Below are 18037 nucleotides of genomic sequence, written 5' to 3'. Positions count from 1 at the left end.
TTTTCTCCTCTTTTGCCCAATTTCCAAAGTCAGTATTTTTCTTTAAAATTGGATCCATAATACTGAGTCCTGCCTCACATTGTGGGTTGATTCCATTGTCCGGTGAAGGGCATTTTTGTTTGAAAAGCAGATTTTTTTTTTTTTTTACTAAAACTTGCTGTTAAGAGTTTTAGTAGTAATTGTTTTGTAATGTGTTTGTGTGTATGTAAAGGTACTTGACTGGCTCTTATAAGATTCCTGATAGTGAACAAGGAATTTGAATTAAAATGACTGAAAATGTTTTGCACCCATCAGTTCTGTGTGGTTTGTTTTCCTCTCTCGGGCCACTGAAATTTGCCACGTGAGACGTGGCACACTGTGTTTAAATCAGTCTAGAAGTGGGCTGTTTCCAAAAGCTGATTGAACAGAAACCTAATCTCCCACAGAGAGTGATTAGTTTTCCATTAGAGCACTGAGCCGATCCATGTTGCTGTGCGAGTTCTAGATCTGACACAGGCAGGCAGTAGGAGTGCAGGGGCGAAGAAGAAGTTTTGTTTGCCTTTGGAGAGTAACCCTAGCAGGAAACTGCCTGTTTGTATATAGTTTTGTAATCTACATCAGTCAATGTAAATCTGATAGCGATGAAAGGCGTCTGCCATTCTTGCAGCAGCACTGCCATGTGTGGCCACGCATGTAGCTGAATGGGTGAACGAAGAACAAATAAAACAAAAAAGGTTAATTTGTTAGTTTCCTCATTTCCTGGCAGTATGACTGAGTTTACAGAGAGGTAATATCAGGACAAATAAGCATGATAACTTTCTTCAGTTATGTAAAAGGCTTTCACAGGCATACGGGAGATAATACATTTTCTCTGACCCTCTAGTAACGGACAAGTGATGAGTTTAAATTGCAACAAAAAAGTTTCTGGTCAGATGCTAGGAGCACTTTCTAACATTAAAGACAATGAAATATTAGAATAGATTACCTATAAATGTTATGCCATTTTCATGACTGGGAGGTTTTGGGAATTGGTTTAGACACGGAAATAACATAGGTGTAACTAAACTTTGGGCAAGAGGACTGACTAGATAATCCCTCAGGCTCCCTCTGGTTCTGTTTTTCTGTGACTATGTAGAAGGAAGAGTAAATGGGTAGTACTGGTATAAAGTCAATGTTCGTGGCATCCTGTCTGATGCTGTTTGAATGCTGCTTTACCAAATTTGGATCAATTTTGTGGAACAACAAGAAAATGTAGGAGACCTAAGCTTACTTTTCTGTAATAGATGCATCCCCAATAAGCTTGTTACGGTGGAGAGAGAGGAATATATAGAGAACATGACAGAGCAATTTACCGAAAGATTATTAATGGAGTTTCTCAAAGGTTGACCTTTGCAGTAATATTGAATATTTGTCTTGATTGCTATGGTACAAAAAAAAAAAAAGGAATGTGCTCGTAAAATGTGCATGTTATACAAAATTAGAAGGCACTGGCAAGCATGCAGATTACTGGGACGTCATAAATTAGTACCTTAAACATAGTAATAAGGAGGGAATTAAATTTTAAAATTGAGAAGGGAAAGGGAGTGAAAATGATATTTCCCCTGTAAACTAGGAGTCCATTAGTCAGAGATAACTATAGAGTGATAGCCCCAGTTAATTTCAAAGCTTTGTCATTACAGAAAAAATACCGATATTGAGAATAGTTTGCCTTTCTTGGTGCTGATATTTCAGAAACTTTAACTCAGAATTAAAACATGCTGAGGGGGGCGCTTCTATTGCTGCTGTCATCCCAGAAGCCTAGTAAAACTTTGACTTAGTAAGGATAGCGGCTGATAGAAATTGCTAACATAATCCATCTCTAAAGTTCTTAGAGGACAAAAGCTGGGGGAAAAAAGCACCTTTAAAGTTAGAGAATTATTAGGGCTGACTATGCCTAAATTTGGGATGAAAGGCTTATTAATGTTCAGTGCTTTGAAGTTTGTTTTTGAAGAAAGACTATAAGAGAGGTAATTATGTGAGAAATGTTTAAAGGGAATATAAAGGAGGATGGGACTTATGGCATGAGTCTTGAGATAGTGCTTGACTTGAGACCTGTGATAAGATTAAGTTTGATGTTTCCTGTTGGCTATTGTATTCTTATCAGTGTTAATTATTTAGTAGAGATGTTGCTATGTCTCTCTTGTTCTGATCTAAATACGTGAGGGAAATCTTTCTATCTGTAGTGTGAAATGTTTTAGAACTTGGGAATTATCATCCCTCATTTAGAGACTGACAGTAAATTTATTTTATATAAAAAGGAAAAAAGAAAAGGAGTCTCCATTACAAGAGGGTGGGATTTAGACTCTTTAAATATAAATAACTGCATACAGTAATTATCTGTAAATTACACAAGTCATTCTTGAGGATTTTCTATCTAAAAAATGGTTTCCAAGTGGATGGCCATTTCTATTCCGTAACGTGTTTTTCTAGGAGGTTTTAAATAATGCAATACTGTTACAGTGTGCGTTGTCAGAGATAATTGGAAAAGACTGTGTAGTGTTTGACTTTATACAGTGAGGAAGAACTAAGTTGTCCCAATGTTCTGCTCAAAAAAAATGGGAAAAAAAAAAAGGAGGGGAAAAACTAAAGATTATGCTAAGAGGGGGATTTATGATTTGATCTCTTCTGCAACAAAGGCTGTTGGCTATGAACAGCCGTTAGGTAGGAAGAGAATCGCTTTCTGAGTATTAAAGTGGCATCAACTTGTTTAACTGTATTTTAACTCTGTTCCACACTGTTTTAGCCATTAACCGACCAGATATAATGGACACAGAAATGGAAACTATAATGGACACTATTGTTGATAGTCTCTTCTGTTTTTTTGTTACACTTGGTAAGTTTTCAAATTCTAGCATATTTTCCATGTTTTTTTCTTTTAGAAAAGATCCATATTCAATTAGATACCTAGAAGTTTAGTGAGTTCATATAGCAAATTAAAGGCTGGGTTAGATCCGTGACAGAAACCTTGGTAGTTCACCTGGTGACTTAGTGATCTTAGTCAAATTATTGCTATATGTCACTGCAAAAGACAATGAAGGCTGTCTGTCCTACATGGGAGTTGAGTCTCAGTCTTCCATATCAATGGGAAAAGGATACTGAAATGCAAAAGTTTGGATTCACTGTTTTTACAAAATCCTAGTTTGCGGTGAAGATCGATAGTGCTTTGAATCTGGATTTGTAGCTCTCGAAAAAGAAACCCACAGAAAAAGAAGGAAAAAAAAAATCTCACACAAACCCTGCAAAGATCTAGCTGAAATAACTCAAGGAACAGGAAGATCTATTAAATTTACTTACTTTATTGTGAGTTTTCTTGATGCTTAATTCATGTGTTTTCCATAGTGATGATATTTAATCTAAGTTCTTACTGAAATCAGTCAGTTTGAGATCGCATTTCTACAGGGGGAGCTGGGGATTGCTGTGGGGCAGTCTGTTCGAGAGAGATTGCCTTGAGCTTATTGAGTTCTTTCAAGTGTTAGCATGGTACAAATTAAATTTCTTTTACTCAGTCACTTAAACTCTGGTATTGGAATTTTCATATTTATGTAGGGAAGTGAGAAACAGTAGCTAAAGATTTTGAAACCTGAAAGCCAATGGAAAATGTACTTTTAAAAAGTAACATTACCCTGCTGTGAGTTGTAACTGATACACTGTGGTGGTGGTGGTGTTATAGGACTTATTGTTGCTGTTTTCAAGAGACTTCTAAACTTTTGAAACTAGGTTTTAATGCTTCTATATGAGATAGTTTGTCTCCTCCACAGTACATTGGCTATTTAGCTAGCGTACACTATACTTCTCGTAAGTTCCTGTATGAGGTATTTACTTACCTTTGTAAAACTTTATTTAATATTTCTGTATAGTATTTTTTGTTTCATAGATGAAGACTGCAAGAGACAAATTTAATATAAGCTCATATTATCCTTGAAAAATTGAAAAATTTCATCTCAGATTGTTACTAAAAATTTGTTTTAGGAAAAATACACTAACTTATAATCTGAAAATCATAATGCAAGTAGAAGTCAATATTATCTTTTATTAGGAGCTATTCCTATAATCAGATGTTCAAGAGGAACTGCAGCTGAAATGGTGGCAGTGGTAAGAAACTCTTTTCTAAACAAGTATCATTGTTTCAAAACTTTCCTAACACTGCATTTACTTTTCTCATTAGTAGGCAGAGATCTAGTGTCATTGTGTCCTTTTCTTTATGAAGGAAATAAAACTGGAAAGGAGATATACCAATTCTCCTTTCTCATTTCAGTATCATGGAACTCATCTGTAGAAACTGAAATTTTATGGAGTCAGCTGATGAGAAACTTAAACATGAGTCATCATTCCTAATCCAGCATTGATCAAGATTTTCTGTCAGGCATTATAATTACTACCATTAAGCTATACCTACACAGTTTTAAAAGTGACTATCTGGCCTGGGTTTTTCTGTGTGTAAGAAATTTTTATCTATCTTACTGGGAAACCCCGTAAGTACAAGACGTTTTTGCTACATCAAAATAAACTGACATAGAACGTGATTGTCAAGGAGGGACGAAATTACCAAAATAAGTCACAATCAAATATCTCTATCGCACTATCTTCATTAGGAGGCACTGTGATTAATTTCTTCCGTTTTCGACACTTCGTTCTTTGTCAGTGTAGCCTTAATACTGGTTAAACCCAAGGAGTCAATGTGCATGTATTCATATTGAGGGTAATCTCATTTTTATGAAACAATGTGACAGTGTCTTACAGCCCAAATAGCTGCTTCTGCTGTGGTTCCCTCTTGGTGCCTCCTACTGGTATTTTCTATTTGCATGTTTAGGGAGAAGGTGATAATTACCTGGGAGGAGATTAGTGGACGTAAAGGAAACATCTGTGTAGTCCTGGATGTAGATATAAATGCTGGAGGGAGAAAATAGAAGGAAGAGATTTCTTTCTTTCCCATGTGCAGTGGACCTAGACTTCCTGCAGCTAAGACATCTATAAACTACAAAACCAGCACAATGCATTTTTAAATGTTGATCATATAAGAAGGTTAGGAAACCATTGGTTTGGTAAAAGCTGTTTTGGTTTTGTTTTTTTTTGTCCCTCAGAAATTAGATAAGAAGCTCAGAGAGAATCTAAGAGATGCCAGAAACAGTCTTTTTACAGGTGACACACTCGGAGCTGGCCAGTTCAGGTATGGCATTAGTAAAACTATGTATTTTTATTTTTCATATTTCAGTTGCCTGAAATATCTCAATAGGATAAGTCAGCACTGTACTGAAAAGTATATTTACAAGAATTTGGTTCAAATTCTGTATTAAAAGAATATATATACTCTTAAGGGAGTTTTCCGGTCTCTTAGCATAACCAGTTTGAAAACTTTCATAGCTAGTAAGTGTGCAATCCTAGAACAGTGAGACAAAAATTGTTTAACAAACCAGTTAATTTTGTTCAACCTTTAAATCCAGCAAGAACCAAGCTTGTGCAACTACAATCAGTTTACAGGACCAGGATATGCAGTTGGATGTCTGAACCTATCTGTTAGCAAGCTTTAGTGCATTAAAAAGAAAGCAATGCCCATTTTCTCACTTGTCAGCACTGTTATCGGTTGTAGTTATGTCAAAAGCAAGTGATTCTCAGCTGATCCCCGTATCCACCAGAGGAATACTGCTTAAACACTACCACTTGGATAATTCGATAGTTAAGGACTGTTAAGTTATGACCATTTGAATCCTTCAAGGGGAAAGAGGGGTGAGAAAAGACATTGTGGATGCTTGCATGCATCTGACAATGTGTTCTCAGTAGCCTCCCATGTATACCGTTGCCCCCAGATAGTTGAACACTCCACAGGATGCCTTAGGAAAGTGTATTACAGGAGGTTACACTGTACATGAAGAGGTGAGGAGACCTATTGGGAGGACTGTAGCTAAAGGAAACAGTTACCTCCTAACTGGGTATACGAGTGGAACTTGGATAAAAGACACTAAAAACATCAAGGCTGGCAAAATGGAACGAGATTGAAAGGTATTAGGAGAGAGAACAGCTGTGAAAAACCGGTTCCCTCATTTTCTCAGGAATGAAACTGTAACCCCTGTTTTTCCTTCAGAAGGGTGTTTTCCTGATAGTATCATTACCATCAGAAAATCAAAATGCAAGGAAAAGGAAACATGGGAACCTTTAACCAGTTAAATGGCTTCAGATCTTCAGTTTGGTTTGCAGAAACAGGTGACTAAGGCTCTTGAGATTATATATCTACATGAAAGTACTTACTGCAAGGAAATCCAGAGCGTGGAATTAACATGCTTTTACTCTGTTCAAATACAGTGTGATTTAGCCCTCACATTTACTGTAGGCTTAATGTGCTTAAGGGAAATGGTTGCAAAAATGTTCTGTCAATTCACAGCCTTCCTATCTTTGCTGTAAATTTTTAATGTAGCATTTAGGAATGTCTATATTCTTTTTCCACAAAATTGAGTATTAATGGAATTACCACAATGCATCTCAGAAACGAATAATATTTTCTTTATGGAGTTCATATACAAGCAAAGAGTAAAATGAAATTAAAAACCCTTGAGAGAGAGGTTTTATATTTGAGGTTCATAATGGGGTTAAGGTCAAATATTACTCACTCAAACAGTTGTTTGGAACTCAAATGTGTATCCACACAGAGATATATTAGTTAATACCTAAAAGGCTAGTTACTGTTTAGTGTTTTGACCTCTGCTCAATATTTATGTGTTGATAATTTCACTTAGTACAAAATAAAACAATCTTTTTATTATTACTAAGACAGTGATTTATGGAATTTCTGGCAGTGGTCAGCCCCAGATGCTTTGGGGAAGGCTGGAGGAACTCTGCAGTAGGCAGTTTGGCTTTTAACCTGAAATATGATGTAGAAGGTGGCTGATACCATTCAGGATGTTGCTGGGATGTTCCAAACATGTTTAAAGAAGTACTAATACAGTGTCATCTTTTCAGCTTCCAAAGGCCCCTATTAGTCCTTGTTGACAGAAACATAGATTTAGCAACTCCTCTACATCATACTTGGACATACCAAGCTTTAGTGCATGATGTTCTGGTAAGAATAAATCTGATTTTGTTACTGAAACTATTTCTTCACTGAGTTTGTTATTAAACTTAATACCAGATTCTCTCTTAATCCAAAATCTGTTGTATCTGTTTAGTAAAAAACAACTTGGAATATTTTCTCAAGAAGGTTTATTTAGCAATAACTTCTGAACTGGTTAAAAAGTTGAAATTTTTATATTATCAAAAGATAGGTAATTCAGCAATCCTAGCTTTTTCTTCAGTAGTTCATGACCTTTTATGTTATGTAAACTCCAAACTCCATTAAGTGCAATTCATTTTTGAAAAAGAAATGCTTTTAATGAGTTTTTAAACTGATTTTAGTATGTTTGACTTTCAAAAAATACCTGTTTCTATTTTTCTCCACGAGGTGGTGTAGGTGTTCAATATAGAGATACCAAGTGGTATATGACCCTACTGTGAGGAATGTAAACCAAATCTTTTTAATAATTTTTCTGAAAGTCAGATAACCTTAAACCACTTCTATTTTCTCAGATTTATTTTGTAACACTGGTAGTAGAAATGTACTCAAATGAAAGCAATTATTATTTACCTAAGATTTATGTATGTCATGAATAGTTACAGAGTAAATAATAAAAGATAATATGAGTAAGAATAATTACTATCTGGAGGGGTTTTTTTTATATTACAGAGTTAGTAATGCAAATCATTTCAGTATCTAGCTTTGAGAAATATTTTGGTTTTATTATTGAGACTGTTAGAGGAATATGTAAAATATGCACATGCACGTATGTGTTTGTATGCAGAGTTGGTTGTGAACTGTACAATCATACATCCAGTGTTGTCCAGAAGGTTGCTCTGCTAAGAAGACAATATTTTAGCACTAGCAGGATGTTTTAGGACACTTTAAAATTCTATTTTATGTAATTAATTCCTTATGAAAAGTCCCTTCCTCTTAAACTTAAGGGTGCTTTTTACAAATAAATAAATTTTGGCCTGGTTTATTTAGGAAAGGCATATATGGAAAAAAACATGATTTGCTCTGTGTTCTCTCCAATAACTGTTGAACTGGCTAGAGACTTGCAAATAGAGGTACTGATTTTCTACATGTTTCTTTGGAAAATCAGTGAAAGAATAGGGAATGGAAACCCAAATTAGAATTTTTACAGGTGTAAATGCTATTGCCTAAGGTCTACACTTATTTTGGTTTCTTATGTGCCAACCATTTAATCAGCAAATGCGCACTTGCTAGGTAGTAAATCCATGCGAAGCTCCATGTACTTGCCTCCTGCTCAGCTGCCAGGTAGAGAAGGTAGTGTTGAGTGGCCTCAGGTATGTGTTGGGGTAGGACTTTGGTGCATCAGGATGCAGAGGAATCAAAGATGCAGTGGAAGCTGAGGACAACTAGTGCTATAAATATAGAAGGGGGTATTAGAATAACACTAGAAGAATGATTTGAGGATCCTTGGATGTGTATCTGAAGCATCAGGCCTCAGTAGTTTCTCTGGAAAAACTTGTTAAGTGTTGCATGTTGCATCTAAATTTTACTGAGTTGATAGGATTATGAATTTGTCCAGTGAAATTGTAAACAAGTGGCCTGTGATTCTATGTCAAGGGCAAAAGTTTAATTTCAAAACCAGTCAAGTTATTCACCTTAAAGGCAAGCATGCCAGGTTCTCCATGTACTGAGCATAATATTTCGTGAAATAACCGCAGCAGCCTTTTAAAAGGTCATAAATTGTAACTGTGACAGTGTTACCAAGGTGATGATTATGTAAACTGTACTTTCAAATAAATTGTTTTTCATTTAAGCTCTCAGTTACAATATTCCAGGAATTCTATGGGGTGTTGAACTAAATGCGAACCCAGCCACAAAGTTGTGTGCTGCATCCATTTGGATAATGCTGGTGGTGTTTCTACACATAAACAGGCTTGTATGAAGAGATCCCCATTTCTGAATAAAAAACCTTTCAGGAGTAGATACAGAAAAATGGGAAACGTGCATAGAAAGCCTTATAAAGACAAAATGGGGAGGTGAAAGGAGAAACACTAATCAATAAGAATAATTTTGGTAAAATTCCTTGTAAATGCCAAAACTACCTTGGAACCTCAGGTCGCTGATGAGTTAAACTGAGCCAAAACACAGATCTCCATTAAAAATTGCAGCTAAATTTGCAATCAAGTTATTATTGTGCCCTTTAAGTTTTTATTTAACATATATACTTGAAAAATACTCTTTCTTTTTTTTTTTTCTCCTGAAACATTCAACACATCTTGTAAGATGAGGTTTGTGCTCATGGACTACATGTGCTTCCTTTGAGTAGCTACTTGCTTTTGATTCTGTTCTGGCATGGATCATTTATAGTATTTCATTTTAAGTGTAAACTCTGCCAAGGGATAACTAGAAACATTCTAAAATTTTATTTTACAATTTCACTTACAGTAATCTAGTTCTGTATATTGTAATGAACATGATAAAGTGTTTTATTTCTGGAAAAAAATATCCCTTCTAAAAGATTTGTGGCAGATTCTGGATAGTTGCAGATTTGACTCCCTCTATCGTTCAAAGAGCACCTTTGAAATTGTAAATGTTCTTGAAAAGGGTTAGAATAAAGTCAGCAAGTGGAGTACTTGTTAATCTTTGTTGAAAACCAGAGGAATATGTATGCTGCAGAAAATACACAGCTGTCCTTGGCTGAAATAACGGGGGAAAGAACCGGAAGACTTATAGGGAGCAGTGTGCTGACATGTGAGCATAACTGTCATCTAGCAAAAACAGGCAGTTTCTAGGTTCATGCATCTGTGGAAGAAGAACAGCTATGTGGAGAGAGAGCAGCTTTGTTGCAAACTGTTGCTATATCACACACTCACTGTTTCAGTAGCGTTTAAGAAAGTAGGGAAAGGGCTGTGAAGGTGTAGCTAAATAAATAGTCCTCACAGTGGATATTCCTGTTGCTGATGTCATGAGCTTCTTTGCAGCTTTGATACATTTGCTGTAGTTGTGTAAGTGAAATTCAGCCTTAGAAGCTTGTTTTGTCTGCAACACAGACTTTTGTTTCTTCAAAGTTTTGATCAATTGTTAGAGCTCAGTTATTGCTAAATAATTTATTTTCCATGCAGAAAACAATCTTCAGAGTTCAGCATCGGAAGATTGCTTGCATGTGAAACAATCTGATGTCTTTGCTTAACATTTGTTGTTTTGTTTAGTGTTTTTTTTCGTAAGTGTGAGTCATTTTGGAGTTCTTACATTGCTGCTGTTATTACCTGTTTAGTTAGTAAACTGTTTTCCTGCCCTCTTATGAAATTCTAATAGATAGCTGTGTTAATATTTTTTTAGAAAATATTCTAAAAGATAATTGGTTGGGTATAAAATACTGATTAAATAATTAAAAACTGTCAAATATTTACATAAGATTCCTGTTTTTTTTAGGATTTCCATTTGAATAGAGTTAACTTGGAAGAATCTACAGGAATGGAAAGTTCTCCAGCAGGTGCGAGACCTAAGAAAAAAAATAAGAAGTCCTATGATTTAACTGCATCTGATAAATTCTGGCAAAAGCATAAGGGCAGGTAAGCTGTATAGGTACAGAGTTTATGTTATTTTAGTCAATATAAATTCTAAGTATTCTTCATATTTTGGTAGTTCTATTTTTAAGCTTATTTGAAAATATTTTTGAAGTTGTCTATATTAATTTTATATTACCTTTTTGTTACAGACCACAAAGTTGTTCATATCAAAATTATATTAAAATATTAAAAGCAGTGAATATATCTTAGAAAGTTTAAGTAAACCTACAGTAAGATGTCATTACTGTCACTGATTTGGTACTGCTGCATGATTTGTGTATTGCTATTTCTGAAAAAGTTTTCATGATCAACTTGATCACCCAACCTGTCTGGTTCTAGTATTTCAATTTGTTGATTTAACTGAGCCTAATGCAGAGTATTGCATTAGTCCTTTTCCAGAGGTAGCTGAGTCGGTTCAGCAAGAACTGGAATCCTACAGGGCACAGGAAGATGAAGTCAAAAGACTTAAAAGTATCATGGTAAGTTTTATCACCTGTACGTGCTTTACACAAACCATAATAGCACTTGTAGAGATACTTAGGCCACACAAAAATTATCAGCACATGCTGAATTTTGGGCATAATACAATCTTCAAAGTAGGACTAGAACTACTATATTTCACGAGAAGGTTCAATTTCTTGTGTATATTGGCATTACATTGATGTAACTTCCAAAATAACTGTAAAACGCAATCCAAACATTAATACCATTATAAGGAAATAGGTTCTAAATGCACTGACTGTATTTGCATGTGTGATTTTTGTATTTATTATGACTAATTTTCCAAACCCTTCCCCAAAACCCAGGGTATAGAAGGGGAGGATGAAGGAGCAATAAGTATGCTGTCTGATAATACAGCTAAGCTAACGTCAGCTGTCAGGTAAGTAATCAATAAGGCATTATTGTTTAATTAATTGGGAACCATTTCTAATTATTTTTGTCATTTCACATTTAGTATAATTTGAAATAAATAGCTTTAAACGTAGGCTATTCAGCTAAATAATAGAGTTTAAATGCTATTTAATTCTGGTAAAGTTTAGTGCAATGTCCTAGACAAGTACTTGCACATGTAACTTCCACAGCACGTGTGTGTGAGCCCTCCACACATGGCTTTGGAGTGTGAATAATCTAAGTGGATCATAGATTTGCTTACACTCTTCTACCAGAAAAACCCAACTACCTACCTCTGCATTCCTTCCTTTAAAAAAATGTTAGTGAATTCCGCTTCCTAAAGCATCTGATTTCTTTGCACAGTATGTAGTTTAATTAAATTTTGATTGATGTAGTTACTGTAACATCTGTTGGCAAGTTTATAGTCATTAAGAATGCTGCATGGGAAATTCAGTCTCCTGCTTTTGGAGACACTGAAAGTCTGAGATTTAAACTCGTTCCTCATTGTATACCTGGTTTTCATTCCACTCCACTCCGTTGGAGAAGGGAGATGTTCAGTTTGCTGACGTTTGCTAAGACCCTAGTCAGAAGGAAGAAGGAGCAATAATTATTCTGAGGATAGATGGGGTGATTTGCCCAGTGTCCTGTGAAATCCAGCATGTATCTGCATTAGTTGCTTGTCTCTTTGTGAATTTCAAAAGTTGTTTTGTATGCTGTGCCTTGGTTAGAATTTGAGTAGCATTACAAAGGATGTGTGGTGGATCAGACAGTTTCAAAAAGCAAGCAGATGTTTCCAAGCTCTCCCTATAAAGTTTTAAAGTATTGTACTTTTCAAGATGGTGCCTATCAGGTTAAGGCAGCAAGGTATGAAAGTGACAAGCATCAAAAGTTTTAAACTGATAGAAAAAAAAATTAAAATCATATGACTTAAGTTTCATCAGGAGATTTTACTGTTCAGTTATCCTCTGTATGACTGTTTTCTGTAATCTGACATTAGTAAGGAAAATCTTGTCCCCCTTCAGAAAAGTGTGTAACAAGGTAAACTCTCCTATTGCAATGTTTTGGATCTAACCTTTAGGATTTTGATGAAAAGTCCAAATACTGCTAATATCTTCCATTTAGGCATGTTTCTTCTGGAAGAGTTAAAATAGGCTTTGCTGGTACGTTGTCCATCACTTGCTAGCAGGAAGAAGATGCCCTTCAGAGTTGTCTTAGGCTTTACAATTTCTGGAAAACTTTGGAATATCTATTAGTAATGAAAAAACAGAGGTTCTAACATAGAGAATCTCCTGAAATGCAGTGCTTTACACCTGCAGTAACTAATCACCTTGCAGCTATAAAGTAGTTAATGGCCAATCATCATGAGTAACATTGATTTTATAATTACTTAAAAGAGGAAGGAAAGTATAGTTATTTTGCTTCATGGTTCTTCAGGACATGCAGTGTTGTTAATTACCTTCTCAACAGCTTATTATTAAACTGAGGAAGACACTGACTGTCCGGGGTGCCTTTGCATGTGAAAGTGTATAGACTCTGAGCAGTCTTTTATACATGTGATGCCCAAGTTCTAGCAGTGAAAATCATGTAGATCACAACACCTTAAGTAACAAATTTTCTATGAAGTAAACTTAACCATTCACGTTTCGTGTTTCAAAAAAGAAAGTATATCAATCCTGAATCTTGCACAGAGTTGTGTTCTATGCAGAAGCACCTGTAACAGATTCCAGGACATCTGGAGGTTCTGTGTTTATTTGACAGATAGTATTATTATTTAATATAATTTGATAATTATTTGACATTATTTAGTGTTATTTGGCAGATATTGACACTTATGTATGTATCAGACATGAACTAAATGTTGATTATATAGCAATTAATTAAGTAAATAATTCTAGTAGATTATTTGTTTAGGTAAGCAGGGCATATATCCGTTGTTTATCACAAGCTTTCAATAGGATTATTAAATTATCCACATTATCTATATTTTTTGCTAGGCAGAGTAAAAACTTGTTTTACTGCATTACATATAGATAACATCCTTCTGTTACGAGAATCATTACATCTCTCCTTTGTAATTTTTTAGTTCCAATCCTACTGTATTCTGTAAATTGGGATTTTAATAACCTTTAAAGGTCCCTTCCAACCCAAACTGTCCTATGGTTCTGTAATTTTTTTTGTACTGACTGTATGCAGTCAGTACAATCCAACTAGCTCTGCAACTCAGCAGATTAGTTTGTATTTAATCTCTTCAGCTCTCTTCCAGAACTTTTGGAGAAGAAGAGGCTCATTGATCTTCATACAAATGTTGCAACAGCCGTTTTGGAGCATATAAAGGTATGATTGCTCTCCAGTTTTCAATCAGTAGTGATCCTTACCTGGAGAAATATATTTGAGCAGATGAAGAAAGATAAGAAAGTGAGCCTTCTCAATTGTGCTGCCTTTTACAGAAATCACTGTATAACATTATTTAGTGTTGAAGGGTGAGAGGAAATGAATTTTGAATGCCTCTGCGTGGAAAGTGAAGTAAAAATATCATTTATTTTCTTATCAGAATTTGCTACTATACTGTCATGTTTTTTATGATGGCCACAATCTTTATTGTGGGTTGAAGCCTTTCCAAAATAAGCTTGTGATGGAAGTGGTTTATCTACTTTAGAGATGTGTCATGGCAAATTATGACTTCAGTCAAAGCAATTTTCTGTTCTGTATGTGTTTACTGTTCACCAATGAAAATGATACCAAGAGGTGTGGCAATAATGATGCAAGTTACTAAACTGGTCTTTCCATCAGGGTCTGTGTTAGATGTCTTGTGCATAATTTAAGCACTTCAGAAGAATGCTTTTTCTCTTTTCTGTTCAAGTCTGCTGCTCTTGTGTCAGAGAACTTGTAGACAGTTTCAGTATCAAGTAAATACCATGGTTACTACTAGGATAACTTGGAAGATGGATCTGTTTCCACAGTATGAGAATAGAAATTATAGATGAGGCTTTCAGAAACACTGAAATTCTAGTTTTGAAAGCGATTCAAGCACCAAGTCTCACTGAAAATCGGTAGTTAGAAAATTTTACCCATGCTATTTATAACTCATGGAAAAAGATGTGTTTTGAAGCTAACTTTGACACTGGTAGAGTGCATAAGATCTGTCCTCAGTTATTACTGCTACTGAATTTTTTTTTAAACTAAGTACTATAACTAACAATGATTCATTCTGAATTTTAATGAATAAATTAATTTTACATATTTATAAAATTGGGGAAGAGATAAGCGTCTCTCTGTGTTTGGCTCATTACTGTAGGGGCTAGTTTCTGTGCTTTTGCAGTATTACGCATGTCAGTTTTCATATCTGACAGTTTAAAAGCAGTACATTAATACCATTGAAAAAAAATAGAAGTTCATGCCTTGTCTCTAAATTCACTATTCTAAGAAAGATACTGAGACAGTAATGGCAAACATATTCCAGTAGTATTTTATATATTATTTGTTGGATGGAAGCCAGGTTTCGGAGCAGGATGTGAAATGGTAGTAACATCAGTTTGGATTGCCGGTGTCCTCTTGGCAACGAACTGGAGTCAGGTGCACTTGTTCATTCTCCGTTAGGGCATAATGACATACTTTTCTGTTACCTAGACATGGAAGGAATTGCCTTAGGGTCCCTCTGCTATAGGACTCTACTAGCCCTTTGTCTCCCTCCTCTTATGGGGAGCCTGCTATTGGAGAGTTCCCAGGGAGTGCTGATCCCTTTTCTCCATAAATGATTCTTAATTCTGGTATTGCGAAGTGCTCGGGCACCTTACCTTCTTATTGTATAGCTGTCAAAGAAGATTATGAGACATATGAGCATGCAGTTTCTTCAGTATACTGATGATATGTGCGTCTGTATCATCTTTTCTTTAGAGTTAAAAAGAATTACTTCCTTTGTCTCCAGATATTTAGGAAGCTCTGGTAAATTCAGACTAACGCAGAAGCACGTTTTTTTTTCTGTTGGAATTTACCTACACTAAAGCCTTTTCACTGAATGAATGTTTCTTCCGACTGCTTTGTCCTGTCCGTTTTCTCTGCTCTTTTCACTCTCCAGAGTTCTAGACAGTGTCTTTCTGTCTCAAGCTGTGGGATTTTAATGTGCAGGATGATATGCTAATACCTAATGAGTTCCTCAAAAATACTCTCAATAAGGGCACTTTCTCAGTACTCTTAAAATAAATTCTGATGACACCTTGAGACTGTGGTTAATAGATTTTATATACAGTTAAATAATTACACCAGATTAGGATAAGAGATAATTTTTTTGGCAGGTGCTCAGGTGATGAGGACTAGTGAGGCTCTTCTTCAGGTTACTTCAGGTTTCACTTTTAAAATAATCTGGAAGAACATTCATACTTTAAAATAGGCTGTTTGCATTGTCCATTATGTTTTTTTTACTACCTTAAGTATTTGAGTATTTTTCTTCACTACATATATGAGAATCAGTGCAAAGAATGCTACGAGACCTGTATGCTAAGTGAATTTAATTTTTCTCGTGGTCGTATTTTAGTGTTCAGTTTACAGCTGCTTTCCACATTCTCTTGGATCATTTTCTAAGACACAGCAAGAGGAAACCAGAAATTAATCACATACTTAGGGGTCCTGTCAGTTTTCTGGCATATCTAAGTGTTTAGTGAAATAATGGAAAGAATGCACCACTTTTTTTTTCACAAAGTAAACCACCAAGTATTTATTGTCAGTGCTTAGAACAAATGCATCCTTGTTTTGCATTGATTGTTCTTTCTCTGAAGAAGCTGGTGACTGAAGGACTGTACCAAACAGATAACAGATTTAGGACTAGAATTATGGATATCTTTCTAGCTACTTTAGAGTTTCAAGTGATGCTTATCTTTGCATATCACTCTAACATGAATACTAGGATTACTGAAGTATGTTAAATCGTGGCATATAAGAAGGTGTACATGTACACTTTTATAAAATGATTAATTGGAGAGGGGGTAGATGAGTTAACATCTTTCTAGAATTCTATACATATGAATTTAAGTGGCAAATTTTAATATGAATTATTATCTGCCTTAGATTACTGACACTTCTTTGGTTTAGGGTTTTTTTTCAGTTCCTACATTATTTTCTTATCATGTATCTCCAATTTTGCTTGATGTCAAGGCCTGATACTTTGAATTACTCCATTATTGGGATTGCCAATAGCCTTTCAAATTATCAAATTCATATTTTGTAAAGGAATTCCATTATTTTAACTACTCTTTTAAATGAGGTTACGTTTTTGTCTTACCATGTGAATAGAAACAGTGTTTGTGAAACGTATTTGTCGCTGTGGTCCAGGCTGTTTTTCTGTAGGTCAGAACTGATAATTGAATAACTTTCCAGTAAACAGCAGCTTTTTCTGAGTTTAGTTACAGTGACCTTTCCAGCATCACTCTGTGCAGTTCAGTCAAAGGGAACTGGCTGTAGCTGCCACTTTAAGCCTCCTCCCAGAGTTTCTCTTCCTCTTGATAGAAGCACACTATAATTACCTGACCAACCCTGCTCGTTCTGGAGGCTGTTATTTCTGGGGTTTTTTTTGTCAATATCTTTGAGGAATTCCTCCCAGTAATTTCTTAGAAAAATCTCTTATCTCTTCTACTACATTTTTTCTCTCTCTCTCTGAAAGGAAGAAGCTTTGTACTGTAAAGGGAAGAGCCTCCAAGTCTGTAGAAATGTAACCCTCTAGGAGATTTCAGTGGGTCCTGCTTCCACTTCTCCGCTTAGAAAAGAAAGATTTTTGTGTTCATTTTGGAGGACAGTGCTCAGGTAGAGATTCCCATGTGCTTTAGTAATTCTCCCTAGAACAAGTTTGGCTTGTGAACAGCCTCTTCATAAAGATGCTAAGTTTAAAGCTTTCTTTTTTTTTTTTTTTTTTAGTAAAAGACAAGCAAGCTGACGTGTAGCACTTTAAATGCAGTACAGATCCTGTCCCTGAATTGGCAGGCAGAAAGATCGCCTGAATGAGGTTGATGTGGAGCAAGATGTCATAGCAGGAAATCAAGAGCAGGAGGCAGAAAGGGAATAACTGTAAATATAAATGCATCTTGATTTTATTCCTGGTTTTTATTATTATTTTTCTTCACCTTGCTTGACTGTTTGGCTCCCATAAGAACCTCTTTGCTGTCTTTTTCATTGAATCCACAGGATTGTTTAGCTACTATTCCCCAGCTTTTCCTCTTGGCATATCTGTGAGTTTGCCATTGAGTGAGCAAAATTGCACTTTCTTAGATTAAATGGGACATCTGCTTCTTATCAGCACTTCTTAGACAAGTTGGCTCTTTGGGATGTAATTGTCTCATTGATGTGGCGTATCTGGGAAATCTGTCAAAAGGTAACTAGAAGTGTTTAAGGCTATCCAGTAATCCATGTGAAGTTCACATAGGTGTCCATCTAACTCCTAGCGAACCAGTATAAGAAAAATATTGGGCTAATTAGCATCTTTGCTAGTAACCTTCATTAGTTATCTGGTGAAGAAGCAACTGATTAGACTTACCATACTGATCTATCTCTTTAG

The 18037-nt window shown here is 35.5% G+C and overlaps 1 protein-coding gene across 1 annotated transcript in view; it reads left to right on the top strand.

Moving 5' to 3' along the window:
- The window catches only part of SCFD1 (sec1 family domain containing 1), a 53959-nt gene that overhangs the window by 10494 nt on the left and 25428 nt on the right, over window positions 1–18037 (top strand). Inside the window, exons 7-14 of the mRNA XM_086749349.1 lie at window positions 2762–2851; window positions 4055–4110; window positions 5100–5185; window positions 6970–7069; window positions 10469–10608; window positions 10994–11084; window positions 11412–11485; window positions 13749–13830. Coding sequence (XP_086605475.1) covers window positions 2762–2851; window positions 4055–4110; window positions 5100–5185; window positions 6970–7069; window positions 10469–10608; window positions 10994–11084; window positions 11412–11485; window positions 13749–13830 — 719 coding nt within the window. The remainder of the gene's footprint in view (window positions 1–2761; window positions 2852–4054; window positions 4111–5099; window positions 5186–6969; window positions 7070–10468; window positions 10609–10993; window positions 11085–11411; window positions 11486–13748; window positions 13831–18037) is intronic.

Source organism: Chlamydotis macqueenii, chromosome 5 (assembly GCF_036417535.1).
Source record: "Chlamydotis macqueenii isolate bChlMac1 chromosome 5, bChlMac1.mat, whole genome shotgun sequence".
Classification (NCBI taxonomy): domain Eukaryota; kingdom Metazoa; phylum Chordata; class Aves; order Otidiformes; family Otididae; genus Chlamydotis; species Chlamydotis macqueenii.
Note: the sequence above shows the minus strand (reverse complement) of the source record. Positions and strands in the feature narration are given on the sequence as shown.